At 47.4% G+C, this 17,052-nt stretch overlaps 1 protein-coding gene across 4 annotated transcripts in view; it reads left to right on the top strand.

Moving 5' to 3' along the window:
* LOC147621449 (AP-1 complex subunit mu-2-like) overlaps positions 1–17,052 on the top strand; it is a 34,528-nt gene that overhangs the window by 15,337 nt on the left and 2,139 nt on the right. For all 4 annotated transcript variants that reach the window (XM_086824184.1, XM_086824186.1, XM_086824185.1 and 1 more), the window contains exons 3-8: positions 15,605–15,751; positions 15,915–15,977; positions 16,131–16,307; positions 16,396–16,499; positions 16,641–16,748; positions 16,863–16,959. In XM_086824184.1, coding sequence (XP_086680310.1) covers positions 15,605–15,751; positions 15,915–15,977; positions 16,131–16,307; positions 16,396–16,499; positions 16,641–16,748; positions 16,863–16,959 — 696 coding nt within the window. The remainder of the gene's footprint in view (positions 1–15,604; positions 15,752–15,914; positions 15,978–16,130; positions 16,308–16,395; positions 16,500–16,640; positions 16,749–16,862; positions 16,960–17,052) is intronic.

Below are 17,052 nucleotides of genomic sequence, written 5' to 3'. Positions count from 1 at the left end.
CATGCTCCCACTTGTTTCGGAGTTCACAAGACTTAGCCTCTTTGAAAGTAAGAGGCTCACCCTCATCTGTAAGCAAAACATGTTGCAAAGAGGGATCAAAACGCTGAGGTTCCCTCCGAAAGCGAGTAGACCTCCGTACCCAATGATCATTGGCTGGTTGGGGGTCAATATCGGGAGGAATCATAATTTCAGCATCAAAAGGCTGCGGGTTTTCACGAACAGCCTGATTTTCAGCATATAGGGGTTGCTGCCCTACACCTCCAGGAGCATGAAGCGGCTGTCCAACCTCTTCTGGCTCAAATATCACGGACTCATTATCTTCAGCCCTTTGTGAAGCATCCTGGGGCTCATTTTCAGCATCAATGGGTGGCTGCCCTTGCTGAAATTTGACCTTTTTCTGATCACCATGAGAGGCACAAACATTACGGAGCAGCTTTGCCTCATAAAATACAACATCCCGGCTGCGAACCACTTTGTTGGTTGATGGCAACCACACACGGTAGCCCATCTCACCTTCATCACCGTAGCCAACGAAGGTGCCCTTCTCGGACTTAGCATCAAGCTTGTTCCGGTCTTCCTTGCGGATATGCACATATGCATCACAACCAAAGATGCGTAAGTGGGCATATGAGGACGGTTTGCCAGACCAAACCTCCTCAGGGATTCCACCTTTCAAAGCTGTGTGTGGAGATCGATTGCAAACATGAACTGTAGTTTTCAAGGCTTCTCCCCAAAAATCCTGAGAGAGATTAGCTGTGGACAGCATGCATCGAATTCTTTCACACAGTGTACGATTATACCTTTCAGCCACACCATTTGAAGAGGGACTATAGGGGGGTGTAAGTTCCCTCTTAATGCCATTATCATCACAAAATTTCTGAAATTTAGTACTAACAAACTCACCCCCATTGTCAGTGCGTAAGCATTTAATCTTCACTCCTGTTTGAGTATGAACAAATGCATAAAACTTTTGAAATGCAGCAAAAGCATCATCCTTAGATTTCAACAAAGTGATCCATACTTTTCGTGAGTGATCATCCACAAAAGACACAAAGTACTTTGAACCACCTTTAGATTTAATGGGCATGCTGCATATGTCAGAGTGGACCAAGTCCAACTTTTCAGCCTTGCGAGAGGCACGAGAGGAGTAAGAACTCCTATTCTGTTTCCCATACAAGCAATCATTACAAAAATCAAGCTTGCTTCCTTTTGCATCAAACTTGTTCAAAGAGGACAAAATGGAGAGACCCTTATGGCTCATGTGGCCAAGTCTCTTATGCCAAAGCTCCATGTGGGAGCGTACCTCTGCAAAAGCAATAAACTTACCAGACAAAGCCTGACCATGAAGGCTATATAATGTTCCTTTCTTGCATCCTTTTGTAATCAGCCTTGTGCCTTTGGTCAATTTCCATGTGCCATTTCCAAATATGGCCGTGTATCCCAAGGCATCAAGCTGGCCCACAGATAGGAGACTGGTTTTCAAACCAGGCACATACCTCACATTTGGCAGCACAAACTCACTACCATCCTGCAAAGTCAAATTCACGGTGCCCATACCTTCAATATTGCAAGCATGATCATTCCCCAAGAACACCTTTCCTCGGGAGCCTGCAGTGAAAGTTGCAAAACACTCCTTGATAGGAGTTACATGAAAAGAGGCACCTGTGTCAATAATCCAAGTCTGTGAAAGCACATCAGATTCATACATCAAGGCATGAATAACATCTGGTTCTGTGACATGCAAGTTATGAACATCAAGTGCAGAAAAAACACATAGCACATCATCTGAGTCAGACAGTTCCTCTATGACAACACCAGAGGCCACATTGGCCTTGCTCTTGTCCTTTTCGAACTCTTCTGCTTTGCTGGAATTACTCTCTTTTTCCTTCTTTTTGTCATTTGAATGACTGGATTTCTTCTTCCGGTCTTGCTCCATCTTGTAAAATTTGCAATCTGGCTTCTTGTGGCCTTTACGACCACACTGGTAGCATGTAACATCAGACTGCTGGCCCTTGCTCTTGCTTCTACCCTTTGAATTGGTAGTAGTATTTCCCCGCTTGGTCGTCCTCCCTCGTGAGACATTTGCAGAACCGCTAGTCTCTGAGGTCTTCCTCCGGATATCTTCATTGAGAATAGCACCCCTGACTCCATCAAAAGTTAGGTTGGGATTTGTCCCAAGTGACACCACAAGTGTTTCCCAAGAGTCAGGCAAAGTAGTGAGCAAAAAGATAGCTTTCAACTTATCATCAAAAGCAGGCAATCCAGAATCCTGCATCTGATTAAGCACCCCTGTGAAAGTAGTAATATGCTCTACTGCATTCTTAGAATCATCAAGTTGCATATTCATGAGTTTCCTGATGAGATGTACCTGGTTCACTGGCGTGGTGATCTCATAGGTGCTTCTCAGCTTCTCCCAGACGGCATAGGCTGTTGTCAGCCCTTTGAGGTCTACAAGAACCTCATCAGCAACAGCCATCTGGAGATAGGCAACGGCCTTTCTGTTCAGGATTCCCCATTCATCATCTGTCATAGCAGCGGGTTTGAACTGCTCAAGTGCAGTATCACATTCCCGCAGATAGAGGATATTCTGAATCCTCACCTTCCAAAGATCAAACCCAGTGCCTGCAAACTTCTTAATCTCTAGTAGACCCTTAAGATCACTTGTAGACGCCATGACTTATCAAACTGACACTTCAGAAAGTAAGTAATAGCAAGATGTTATGTACCAGATATGGGTTGACTGTAGGATGCTCGTAGATTGATGAAACAACTTCAAGTGAAGGTGACGGTGGAAGAGAATCACCGGATGTCGATGTAAACTCGCCGAGGGGCAGAAAGTTGCTGTCTTTGGTGTTGCTCGAAGATCCTGTCTGCTGGAGGCAGAGACGGCTGCTGCTAGTGGCCGTGGGACTGCTGGCTGCAGCCCGGACTGTTTGCTGGTGGCCTTGGGGCTGCTGGCTGCAGCGTTGGCTGCTGCTGGTGGTCGTGGGGCTGCTGGCTGCAGCCCTAGCTGCTGCTGGTAGTCGTGGGGCTGCTGGCTGCAGCCCTAGCTGCTGCTGATGGCAGCCGTACAGCAGGCAGAGAACAAGACCACAGAAACGCTGCTGTTTACAGCAGCGCAGCACCAAAAACGCAGCACAGAAACGCAGCAATGGAGAGCAAAAAAAAACGCAGCACAAGGGGCAGCAAGGGATAGAAGAAACGCAGCACAAGGGGGCAGCAGAGGGAGAGAAAAAAAAAAAAAAACGCAGCACTCTAGAAAGAAAAACGCACCATCTTGATGATAAAAAGGGAGGTGTTTGATGCGAAAAACGCAGACGATCCCGTAGTCAAGTGGTGGAAGACACCTCTAACTCCATAGCTTCTGCATACAGCTTCCCTCCATAGCTCTGATACCAGTTGTTGGAGGAGAATGACTCAAACACAAGAGCCTTAGCCAAGGAAGTGCAGAGGAGATAGAGAAGAGTGAGAGTGAGAGAGAGAGAACTCACACAATGCTCAAGAATATCTTGAATGTCTTATTGAGGCTCAAGGGAGACCTCGTATTTATAGTAATACAAGGGTATGGGCGGGCGCCCAACTTATGGGGCGCCCGGCGGACCAAATACAAAGAATGCCGTTACAAGGCCCAAATGGGGGCCAAATGTACAAGTAAATATATGGCCGCGAAGCTCTCGAAAAGAGCTACGCGATGATCAAGGTCCGGAGGCGAAACTGGGACTTTATTCCCAACAAGAAGATCATGCCATAGATCTGATTCCTGGTAGTACTCCACCGAATAGACCGTCGTACCGTGTTAGTGCAGCCCAACAGGAAGAGATTATGAGTCAGGTGCAGGAGCTTTTGAATAAAGGGTTGATACAGCCTAGCTCATCACCCTTTTGCTCACCTGTGCTCTTAGTGCAAAAGAAGGATGGTTCTTGGCGCATGTGTATTGATTACAGGGCGCTGAACAAGAATACCATCAAGAATCGATTCCCCATACCGAGGATCGATGACATTTTGGACCGCTTACAAGGCTCCACAGTTTTCAGTCGTATTGACTTGAAAAGCGGGTATCATCAGATACGCATTAGACCCGAGGATGTGCATAAGACAGCATTCCGAACCACGTTTGGGTTGTATGAGTTCTTGGTTATGCCCTTTGGTTTGACAAATGCGCCTGCCACATTTAACAGAATGATGGACAGGATTTTCAGGCCTCATAGAGAGTTTGTGGGCACATTCTTTGATGATATGATTGTGCATTCACAAACTGAGGAAGAGCATAGAAGGCATTTGGCCATTGTGTTTGCAGAACTCAGAAACCATAGATTGGTGGTTAATGGCAAGAAGAGTGAGTTTTTCTTGCAGGAGATACATTTCTTGGGGCATATTGTGTCTGGTCATGGAGTTCGTATGGATCCAGCAAAGGTGGAAGCAATACTTAATTGGCCAGCTTTGAGGACCGTGCATGATGTACGCAGTTTGTAGGCTTGTGTTCCTATTACAGGCGTTACATACGGCACTTTGCTGAAATTGCTTCGCCTGTTAATGCTTTGACGAAGAAAGCAACTCCGTTTAGATGGGCTGATCGGGAAATTACAGCATTCAAAAAGCTCAAAGAAAAGCTTACTTCGGACCCAGTATTGGTGTTACCGGACCTCCGAAAGGCTTTTGTTGTCCAGTGTGATGCATGTGGAAGTAGCATTGGTGCAGTTCTCATGCAAGAGGGATATGTGATAGCCTATCAGAGTAGAGTTTTGCAAGATGCTGAGAAGCATTTACAAGTGTATGAGAAAGAGATGTTGGCTGTAATTCACGCTCTTTCTACATGGAAACACTACTTGCTTGGGGCTGATTTTACTGTGCAGACAGATCATCAGACCTTGCGATATTTCCTCACGCAGACTAAGCTTTCAGAGAAGCATATGCGTTGGGCAAACTTTTTGTCAATGTTTCACTTCCAGATTGTGCATGTGGAAGGCAAAAAGAATGTAGTGGCAGATGCTTTGTCACGCAAGCCACAGGTCTCTGCAGTTTCACTTGCTTATCATCATGAGCTTGATGAAATGAAAGAGCAGTATGCCCATGACGACGACTTTGAAAGGTTGTATGATCAGATGTCTGAGGGTCAGCGGCATGAGCACTATACTCTCAGAGAGGGGTTTTTATTGATGCATGGCAGACTGTGTGTTACCAGGCCATTGCGACTCAAGGTTATGATTGAAAGTCATGCTCCACCGTATGCAGGTCATAGAGGTATTGACGCCATGGTCAAAGCAGTGGAGACTTTCTTTTATCGGCCAACCTTGAGAAGAGATGTTGCTGCCTTTGTGAGGCAATGCATCGTATGTCAGAAGGTAAAGTTTGACCGTCAGAAGACACCTGGGTTATTACAACCTTTACCTATTCCGGATAGACCTTGGGAGAGCATTGCCATGGATTTTGTATTTGATCTTCCACGGACACAAACGGGAAATGATGGCATCTGGACTATCATATGCAGGTTCAGTAAGCAGGCACATTTCATTCCTGTGCGGAAGACAATTAAAGTGGATCATATGGTGAAGTTGTTTATGGCGAACATCTTTAAGTATCATGGCTTGCCTACGTCTATCATTAGTGACCGTGATCCACAGATGATGAGTTTGTTCTGGAGAGGGTTGTTTGACAACATGGGTACAACTCTCAAGTTTTCATCATCATTTCATCCACAGATAGATGGTCAGTCAGAAGAGGCTAACTCTACAGTGTTAGATCTTCTCAAGTGTTATGTGTCAGAGCACAAGCAACAATGGGAAAAGTATCGCCCTTTGGTGGAGTTTGCATATAACAACACTGTACATAGCTCGACAGGCAAGGCGCCTTTTGAGATTGTGGAAGGAGGGAAGAAGGTACCACCCATTTTGCATACAAAGGATAAGATCTTTGAGGCTGATCAGTATGTGGAGAGCTTGGATGAAGCTTATCGGAGAGTTAAGTTGGCTCTCCAGAAAACTCAGCAGAAGCAAAAGAAAGCCGCAGACGGTCACAGACGTGATTTACAGTTTGCATTGGGTGATTGGGTTCTTTTGCGCTTTGAAAAGGCTAGACTCAAGAAGATGAAGGGTAAAGAGCGCTTATTCCCTAAGTTGAGCATGCGATATTATGGGCCTTTTCAGGTTTTGGAAAAGATTGGTGAGGTAACCTATCGTTTGAAGTTACCAGATCACTGGAGGATTCACAATGCCTTTCACGTGAGTCTTCTTAGACCTTTCCGTGGGGATGTGCCTGAGGATGTATCAGATGAGGCTCAGCCGGAAGTTGAGGAACTTGATGAGGTTCTGATTCCAGAGCAGATACTAGCACATAAAGAAAGGAAGGTACGAGGTAAAGTTTCTCGTCGCTATCTTGTGAAGTTCAAGAACTATTCACCGATGGATGCGAAGTGGATGGAGGAAGGTGACTTAACAGATTCACGTCAGGTTTTGCAGCTTTATCTCGATGCCTTTGAGTTAGAGCCGACTCTTATTGTGGCTCATTCAGGTTCAGCAGAGCATGGGTCTGGAGCACTACCTGATGCTCAAGAGGGGGGTAGCACCTGCACTCCCTTGATACAGACAGGCTCAGATGACATCTAGAGGTCGCTTGGTGCAGTTTTTATCTCACCCGAAGGTACTGAGGCTGACAGTACATCTGTTTATGGGACTTCTATGATATATGTGTACTAGTCACATGAGATTTTTGTGGATATGTATGGTTCACAGTGGTATACAACTTGGACTATTACTATGCCATCGGTTTGCAGTGAATATTGATACATGTGTATGGCTTAGAGAGATTGGGACGCTGATCTTGCCATATTGTATATTTCACTTTGGATATTTGGATGCATCACCAGAATGCAATCGAGGACGCTTGCCATTTTTCAAGAGGGGGGTATGTCATGGCCCTGTGAAAATGGAACAGTACAAGTGTGGGCATGGTCGTTGCAGAGTCAGAATATTTTATGATTCACATGGGGGGGTGCCCGGACAGAGTTTAAGATGTGTGGACATCCCTAGGTGTGAAGGGGGGAACTAGAAACATTGAACTTTAATGTTTATTAAAGTTTGCCCCTAGGCCTTAGTGGCCCTAGGGAACTTTTATAGTTTGGGGCCCTAGGGATTATTATGGGGAGGAGGGTCACTCCACTTTTGGAGTAAGTGTTTCTCTCTCCTCTCTCTCTCTCTTCCCTTTTGGGAGTCGTGGAGCAAAAGTGAGAGTACAAGCGTGGAAAAGCAGGAGGAAACTCTAGGCGGCTGCTGAAGACTGGTTTTGTTGCTGTTTTCTGTGAGCTGTGTGCTGTAACAGGCCGTACAGCAGCCGTACAGTGCTGTACGACTGCAGGTACTGCTGTGGACAGAGAAGCGCAGGGCTGTGGGACTGAGACAGGCGCCTGCAACTGTTGAATCCAGGCTGTACAGTGCTGTACGACTGCAAGTACAGCTCTGTACTTTCTGCAGGTACATTGTACGGTCAGTTCTGGGGCAAGTACAAGAGCTGGGCAACACTGTTGCAGACAGCGCAGGCGACCAGTAGCAAAATTCAGCAGGCGGCTACTTCTGGTTCTCTGCAGAAACAGCCCGTACCGTCAAGTACAAGCAAGTACCGTCAAGTACAAGCAAGTACAGTCAAGAACAAGCAAGTACAGTGCTGTTTTTCAGATCTGTACTTTCAAAGACAGCATAGAGGTGAACACCAGGAGGAGGGTACAGACAAGTACAAGCACATGTGTGAAGCAGGGTTGTTGATACAAGTGCCTGCAAGTACAGATTGGTACCGTTGCTTCCTCCAGTGCTGTTTCACGAGCTGAATTTGGTAAGCTCCGTTTCTGTTCATCTATCTCTCTTTCTACTGCTTGATGTCTGTTGCAGATATGAGTTATCTGGCCCCTTGTGAGAGGAGGGGTATGGCAGATTGACAAGGGTTGAGACAGAGTTTGGACAGCATATGTATGTTTGAGCTGAGATGATGTATCATGCACTTGAGCTATGCCAGATGTATGCTCATGGCTGCCCTGCTTAGTGGTCTTGGCTGATCAGAGGGAGGCACAGTGTGTTATTGTGGAACACAGATCTGTGTGCATAGATCCTCTGTGCTAAGAGGCAATGTGGGACGTCAGATTGGACATACAGGTGTAAACTCTTGACTGATTTTTGTTGTACTCAGCCATTCATATTATTTTAATTGAATAAAGAAATACCGCAAGGGGCGCCAAGCTTTGGGGCCAACAGGTGTCGCTGTGTTTTCAGATTTGGGCACTCTAGCTCCAATCTGTTTTGTTTTCACATCTAGACTACAAGTGGACGGGTGACTGCTAGTCTACCGCACTCTGGTTTCTATCAGAGGCCGGTTTCATCTGCACTGGCCTTGTGATCCAAATCCTAGCTCTAATTGTCTTTTTCTGGCTGCCCCTTCTGGATTAGCCCTGAGAAGGTACATGAGCATGTCATGCACATGACACGAGGACCTTGACATCAGGCTACAGTTTTTCCCTTGGCTCAGGAGCAGTTTTATGGAGCAGTAAAAGGCAGCCATCTATTGCCTTGTTGTGGACAGAGGCAGAGTACCGGGCTGCTTGTGCTGCTTTCGAGGTGGTGAGGTTGCAGAGGTTACTTGGCAGGATTGGGTTTCCACTGGAGGAACCCATGGTCATCCAGAGGCATTTTGTTCGTGAAACGTTGTTGATGACATCTTTCTAGAGTTCTGTTCGACGAAGGACAGTGCGGTGGACCTCTTACGAAGTCTCTATCTCAAGCTTTGCTCCGGCACGGCACTCCAGCTCCCTGGGGTTGGTTCTACATTCAGGAGCTGAGAGGGGGTGTTAGCAGTCATCTCCTGTCTGTATATTTACACCAGGGCCTCTGTTGTGCGTGTGCCCGCCCAATTTAGGTGTTTTCTCATTTTTCCCCACTCTCCATATTTTTTCCTATTTTTCCCTATTTTTTCTGGTGTGGGAGGCTGTCCTGTGGCTCTTGGATGGCCCAGTTGTGATGGCCGACTGCTCCAGCTTCTCCATGACTCACCCTGAGAGCTGGCCGACTGGAGATTGAGTAGGTCTGGTACCACCAAGCTGCTGTCGGCTGCTTTTTGGGCTGGCCGACTGGCTCTTAGGGGCCATATAAAATGGCCCCTAGCCCCCACACTGTTTGTATTTAGTATTTCGGGATTCCTAGTGCCCCCCCCGCCCCCCCCCCCCCCTCTCTCTCTCTCTCTCTCTCTCTATTTTCTGCACATTTACTTTCAGTTTTGTGCATGGTATTCGTCGTGAAAGATTGCTGAATTTTGAGCATTGAAGTTACCGAAACGATCCCGAAGCTTCCGCATGTTACATTGGTATCAGAGCATTAGGCTCAGCAAGGCTAAACACTGATTCAATCCCAGATGAAGGTGTACAAGTCCAAGGTATAGGAAAGTGCATAAGTACGAGCCCCAAGAGAAGGAACACTAGACATGGAAGAAGTCCAAGGAGGTTGGTTGGTGGTGTTCCACAAAGCCCAAAGGGGATGGCAGTCTTGTGAGTCGGGTGCCACTTGGGGCACACCAGGAAAGGCTTTCAGGCTTCCAAGGGAGGATGATCCTCCAAGGGGTGGAGTGAGAGCGCTAGACTCATTTCTCAGGAAAGAAGACCAGAGACAGTGTTGAGGAATAGGGCAAGAATGGAAAGGGGACTGGATGGAACAGATGCATAGATCTTCCTTAGAGTTAGAGTGGATTTGAAGACCGGGCCGGGTGTTTAGTGAAAAGGTTGCGAGAGTTGGATTGGATGATTGGGAGACTCCGGGAATAGAATGGGATGATGATAGTCATCCAAGAAACATATTGGAATCCCGTCATCAAGTTTAGCAGAGGGGGAAAGGTTGCCAGAGTTGGCAGCCATAGCAGGTTCTAATGCAGCAACCAGGCAAGTGTTGATGCAGCAGCCGATAGAAGGTTCAGGGGCAGCAACAGCCAGTACCGTAGGCGGGTACAAGGGCTCCAGCAGCACACAGGTGCTGTAGGCAGATTCAGGGTAGGAGCAGCAGTCCGGTACTCCAGCAAGTACAGGCAGGTATACCAGCAGCAGGTGGGTTGGAGGAGATGGATTCAGGGCAGCCAATCGGGTTCTGAGCAGCAACAACCAGTTGAGTGGGAGGTGGGTACAAGGAGCAGCAAAACAGAGGTGGGTACAGAGCTGGAAGTTGCCTTCTTTTCCATCAACCACCCCCCTACTTACCATCCACGTGTGGGGAAAGAAATGTTTCCCATGCAGTCCTTAATTTAAATATTATTAAACCTTACTCAAAGGTTAACTCTTGGGCACCCACTCTAGAAGTTGTCCGGTCAATATTTTAAATGTGTGTGAACACTCAACTTTATAAACATTAAGGTTTACATTACTTTATGGATTTTACATTTGAAAAGGCCAAAAAAAGGCAATACTTACCACTTGTTCACATGCCACGCCAACTCATCAGCAGACAGTACACCCACGGTACACTGGGGGCGTCCCCGTCCAGTGTACTGGCACGTCATAGCATGCAAACACACGAAAACAAGTCATGTGAAAACAAGTTTGTGCATGCAAACATGAATGCATGTGCACATGTAATGGACGAAATCTCCCTTTTATGAAACTTGTGCAAGAATTTCTTTTTGGGCACAAAACTGGCGCGACAGAAATGTGAAGTCTTGGTCTTCCTATGGAGTGACAGTCCCATAGGCAAAACACAAATCTTGGCATGGGCCTTACAATCCCATAGACAAAGCTTGGCACAAATATTAGTCCTACCATGGAGTGACACCCATGGGTAAGACGCAATCTTGGTCATACACGGGTGGCAGCAAACAAGTTCCCGTCCATATGGCACAATATTGGTCACACGGGTGGCACAAAACTGGTTCCCGTCCATGTGACATAGGATGACTGACCCTTTCACATGGGGCACTGGCTTGGCCACATGTGAATATGGTACAAATCTGGCCGCTCTATGGAGTGACAATCCCATAGACGTGGCTCCAAAAATGGAGATGGACCAAATGGTGACAAGGAGTCCTCTTAACAATCAGCTTGCCCAGTAGGGCACGGCTCTGAAAAGCAGGGTCGATGATGCCTAGCCCTTCTCTAAGTCATGGCTGAATGATCACTCTCCATGCCACCTTGCCGTTGGTAGGCCTCTCGTCACTGCCGGTCCATAAGAAGCTTTGGATGAACCGTTGTACCTGGCCAATACATGCTCGAGAGAAGGCCCAGCATGAAGTGATGTACCACATGGTGGCAAGAAGAACCTGGTTCGCCCCTACCACTCTACTTGCTAGGGAGAGTCTCGCAAAACTCTAGTATAAAAGCTTCTTCCGAATACTTAGAAGAAGAGGAGCGAGTTGTTGCTTAGGAGAGAGATCAATGTCCACATGGCATCCAAGATAGCGAATTGGGGTACCCCTCAGGCTCCGCTGGAAAGCCTCAACTAGGCACCAAGTCGGGGCGGGTGCAGAGCCTACCCAAAAACCACACGACTTGTGCTTGTTGATCTGTGCTCGTGATGTGCGACAAAAGATCTCGATCGCCTCCACGAATCTCTAGGAATTCCCCACATCTCTTGAAAGGTAAGCTGCTATGTCATTTGCAAACTCTACGTCAAGCAACTCCTCTTGAGTGCGGAGGGGGAGACGCAATACTTGAAGCCCAGTCTCCTAGGCTGAGAGAAAACTACTCATGGCCTCGGCGACGAATAGGAAGAGGTAAGGTGCTAGAGAACAACCCTTCTGTACCGAGCGGGAAAGTGCATACATTGATCACAATGGAGGTACCTGTAAGAAGGGGGGAGGGGTACTGCGAGATTGAAAAATATGCATGAACACAAAAAGCAGCACCTCCGTCCTCGTCTCTATGGCTTGAGCCTCCAAGCTCCATCCTAGCCAATGGCCATAGATGGGTGAGTATGTCGGTGATGCGAAGGTCGTGAAGATGGAGCGAGAGCTCGACTGCCTATCCCTGGATGGCGACAGGCACCGACTCCGAGACCCACTCCGTCCCTAGGGCTGCACTTAAAGGAAAAGAGAAGATTATCGTGCCATTCTCTGGCGTCGAGGGTTTGGAATGGTAAAAAACCACACATATCTGAATAGGGGTTGCTGTCTCCTCAAACATATCTATCCCTTTTGCCAGAAGACATCGGAACAAACTATAATCCACAGGTAGCCCAAAGATCCTGGGGGCCCACCTGGGGACTCTGGCGGGAGAGCCCTCACCGGGGAAACAACAATGGTCATCTCTACCAACTCAGAAAAACGGTGAATCAAGTGGCGAATGGAACTCGCCGGCTATCTCTGCTTCGGGTCCGGGGCTTCTGGGGGTCGATGGGAGTGCTCTGGAGAGGCGTAGGGAGGGGGGAGGGTGGGCTTTGATGAGGAGGACAGGGCAAAAGGAACTGCTACGGGAAGAGTCGGGGGCGAGGATGGAAGGAGGGGGGGGGGAGGGGGGGTGTGCGCTGAGAGGCCGAAGAGGGGCGTGCTGGGAGTGATCCATCGGAGAGGAAGGCTGTTGGGAGAGGCTCATCGGGGGCTCAGTGGGGTCTACCGGCCTCACTAGACACTAAGAGCCAGGGGAGGAATCACAACAGGGAATCGGCCGCCAAACTGGAGGGGCCGAAGGGACGCGCTCAGTGACTGGAGGGGGCCTGTTGCTAACGGGTGGGTGCTGTGATAAATGCTCGAAATGGTTCTCTGACAGAACTGAATCCTCTTGTACTCTGCTAGCCTGGCGTGCGCGGCGACGGCGTTCAGCTAATGGCCTGGGCACGGGCCACCCGTCTGCCACTCTCCAACAGCACAGCTGGGTCGTCCGCGGTCGGGACCTGGTGCTCCACTACTTGAGAACTTGCCTCTCTCTCTACCTCTTGCTGAGGATTTGAACAAGAAACGGGGAGGGGGGGGGGTGAGGGACACAAGAGGCTATCTCCTGGACTGACGCCGAGGGCAAGCTCTAGTTAGGTGTCCCATCTGCCTGTAAATGAAGCATTGGCCTGGAAGGCTTGAATACTCCACTCCGGAGTCCTTGAATGATGGGGTCGCCCTGAAGGCATGGAATGGATATAACATGAGGCATTGAATCCGACGAGGCAACACATATGTGAATGGATGGAATCCTGGCTGCTTGTGTGAGGGCCGAGGCAGCAGTGGGGGGGGGGGGTCGATCACTCTCCCGATGGCACCACCAATCATCGGGAGAAGAGGAAGGTATTCCTTCCTAAGGCCTGGGAAGCAGACTGTCATTGGGAAGCTTGACACGTCAGCCAGAGGGTTAGACATAGGGTCGAAGCCGTGCTGCCATCCATAGTTTCCACGAGTTTCGGAAACGGGGGTGCGGAGCACGGCGGGAAACGGAGTTTCGGAGTTTCGGCCTTCGGGAAGAAACGGGGAAACGGAGTTTCAGTTTTAGGGTTTAGTACATACATATATAATTAATAAAAACATTACAAAAGCTTGAAAAATACATCTTTGCTCAAGTTCAATGTCAAAGACTCAAATGATAGATCAAAATTCAGAAATGACAACTGTAGGCTCAAGGCTCAAGCCTCAAAAGAGTCAATACAAAACAAGATCCATCATCCATCATCCATCATCCATAATCCATATGTATAGACTATAGTAAATACAAAACATGATCAAAAAATATCCATGTGGCTGGCAGCAGCTGTTGGCATGACAAAATCCTAGAGCTAAGTGCTCCAAAAATCACTCATCAAGATCATCCATGGAGGAGTCATCCTCCGACTCATGAGAGTCAGGCTCAGATGAAGAAATGGTAGGATCGTGGTCCTCTGCCTCTGCTGAAGTGGAAGCGATGGATCCCCCCCTCTGCTTTGAGAATGGGTGGTGCAGCGGGTGTTGTGGCTCGGCACTGTCAGTCCGAGCCATGTTACTTAACTTACTTGTGCGGTTCGAGGTCGGGAGACTCGGAGAGATTCGAGAAGTGGAGGCTGTTTTTTTGGTCCTGCAGGCTACGAGCAAGGTGCGACTCCTCCTTGCTTGGTAGAGCTTAGATGGCAAAGGTGGAGGCCCCAAGTAGAGGTAGAGGGCGTGGTAGAGGGCTGATGTGGAGGTAGAGGGGTAGAGGGCAAGGTAGATGGGTAGAGCAGCTCCAAACAGGCGGCGGAAACAAGCGCGCAAAATGCCGGCAAAAAACAGAACGCGGGTTTCTAAACCCTGGAAAAATAACACCTTGGAAACGCCGTTTCTGGAAACGGAAACGTTTCCACGTTTCGGAAACGTTTCGGTGGGCCAGAAACGGCGTTTCTGGAAACTATGCTGCCATCGTGCAAAGAAGGCCTGAGCCATACGCAGTGCAACGGCGCCGAGCTGCATGACTTGATCTGACGTTGTTGGTGAGTCGAACTCAACCTCATAGTAATCACGTCCCAGAGGATGAATGTGTATGATCTTTGCAGGCCCACCAATGAGGCTTGCTTGCAAAAGATCTTTTGAGTTGTCCTTGCGCTGGGCGGCTACCGACAATCTGGCATACCAGGGTAGAGGCCTCTAATGATGCAACAGTCGTAGCGAGAAGCTAAAGGTCCACGTCCAAAAATGATAAGCAAGTAATGGCAGCCTGGGTCGGGGATGACAGAGCAGCTGCCATGGAGTCCTCATGGGGGTGAAGACCAGAAAAAAGCCAAGACTTGCAAAGAGAAGAATGAACCCCAAGAATTGAGATATCTGCCTGAAGACGATTGAGGGGGTGAAGGACATAGAGGAGACGCTTCGGGCTGAGACGATGGAGGAGAGGCAATGGGAGGGGGGGAGGAGGGAAAGAAAAGAAGAAGAAAAAACAAACAAAAGGGGGGGGGTGTGGAGCTGGGGCCGCAAGGGGGCGAAGAACAAGGGGGAGGCGGAAGCTGGGGGTGCAAGGGGGCGAAGGTACGTAAGGGGAGAAATGCTCCCTGGTGCCTTAGCCGATCTAATGACAAGGGGGGATAATTTGTAGACAACTTCATGTCTAGACTTTGTCATGTAAGTCACCTTATCCTCAAGGATACGCAACCTATGGATAGGGAGCGAAGAACAAGGGGGAGGTGGGAGCTGGGGGCGCAAGGGGGCGAAGGTGCACAAGCAGGCGACAGGCGGGGGAGCTCAGGGATGCGCTGCGACTTGGTCAAGCTCACTCTTATGAGGAAGGTATAAGTTGGAGTTTGAAGGATTTAGAGTAGTTATTCCAGCCAAAACAATCCTTCAGTTCCTTGTGCCTTTATTTCAACAAACATTGGAATGCAAAGGGTGCCATCTTAAGCAAACTTCTATCTTTTTACTTCTAAGAATATGAATTTATGGAACAGTTGATCTCTTCGATATTTGGAATGATGAGTTCATATACAAAGAATTTGATTCACTTTGGGAAAGCAATTATCCTTGTGGGCTCATTCTCATTGAAGTGGAGGTTTTTGCTCATTACTTAATATATATCTACTAAATGTGCTAAATTCAGGCACTACTTCACATGGTTGCCTACCTGATTAGTGTGTTGCTTTAACAACACTTTACATCCTTGAAGTGTAAGAAGGCTTTTTTATGTACTCAGTGGGTAATATATGGCTATTTGCTAAGAGCAAGATTTTGTCACCAGGGTGACCCAGCTTCCCACGATCCTGTTGTCTTTGATGATGGTGTTACTTATATGTTTATCCAATACAACAACGTTTATGTGATGACGGCAGCAAGACAGAACTGCAATGCTGCAAGCCTGTTGCTGTTTCTGCATCGGGTAGTTGATGTAAGTAATGTTTATCCAATACAACAATGTTTATGTGATGATGGCAGAAAGGCAGAACTGCAGTGCTGCAAGCCTGTTGCTGGTAAGTAAATATGTCATAAAGAAATGCTTTGATAGTCTCTACAGTAATTTAAAGGCCTTAGCGTATCTATGGAGCGCGCAGGTTTTCAAGCATTATTTTGAGGAACTCGAAGAAGAGTCTTTGCGTGACAACTTTGTGGTTGTGGTAAGCTTGCGTTATTCGTTGGGTTTCTTGAGAATATATTCCTTTTTTGTATGAATCATTTGACATGTATAATTCAACTCTTAACCAAAGCCTACATGCGTCACCTTTTATACATAGAAAATAAGTTGAAATTTGGCCCTTGTCTTTTCACAGTACGAACTGTTAGATGAAATGATGGATTTCGGTTATCCTCAATACACGGAAGCAAAGATTTTGAGTGAGTTTATCAAGACGGATGCCTACAAGATGGAAGTTACCCAGCGTCCTCCTATGGCTGTTACCAATGCAGTTTCTTGGAGAAGTGAGGGGATTCGGTATAAGAAGAATGAGGTATGACAGTAGTCTATGAATGGCTCTGTAGTCTCCTTGTTTGTATGAAAATTATTTTACAGAGGTCCTGCTGGTTTCTTTTTTTCAGGTTTTTTTAGATGTGGTGGAGAGTGTAAATATATTGGTCAATAGCAATGGTCAAGTTGTTCGGTCTGATGTAGTTGGTGCATTGAAGATGCGGACTTACCTTAGGTAATCTGATTACTTTCTGGGACGAACTACTAGCAAAGAGTGAAATGATTTAATTACTTCTGAGAATTTCATGTGGTCCGTTCATGTCCTGTAAGTTATGCATAGTATCAGAGCTCATTCAAAGCTTTTTTTTTTTTTCAGTGGGATGCCAGAATGCAAGCTTGGTCTCAATGATAGAGTGCTGTTGGAGGCACAAGGTCGAGCTACAAAAGGAAAAGCAATTGACCTTGATGACATCAAGTTTCATCAGTATGTAGCTTGGAAAGGGGTTTCTTGGCTTTGCGTTGTAAGGTCTTAAACATTCCTTTCATGGTTTTCTAATGTAGATGAAGCCATACAGTCTTCTTTTATGCTCTTTGGCAGGTGTGTGAGGCTGGCTCGTTTTGAGAACGATCGAACAATCTCATTTATCCCCCCAGATGGAGCTTTTGATCTAATGACATATCGTCTGAGCACACAGGTGAGCTTGTAATGTGAAATAAATTGTTGGAGCTAACCATGTCAAAAAGAGAGTTTTGAGAAATCAACCCCATATAAGATTGCAGAGGGGCAT

This window comes from Cibotium barometz, chromosome 30 (genome assembly GCF_041138505.1).
Source record: "Cibotium barometz isolate CiBa-2024 chromosome 30, ASM4113850v1, whole genome shotgun sequence".
In the NCBI taxonomy this organism is placed as follows: domain Eukaryota; kingdom Viridiplantae; phylum Streptophyta; class Polypodiopsida; order Cyatheales; family Cibotiaceae; genus Cibotium; species Cibotium barometz.
Note: the sequence above shows the minus strand (reverse complement) of the source record. Positions and strands in the feature narration are given on the sequence as shown.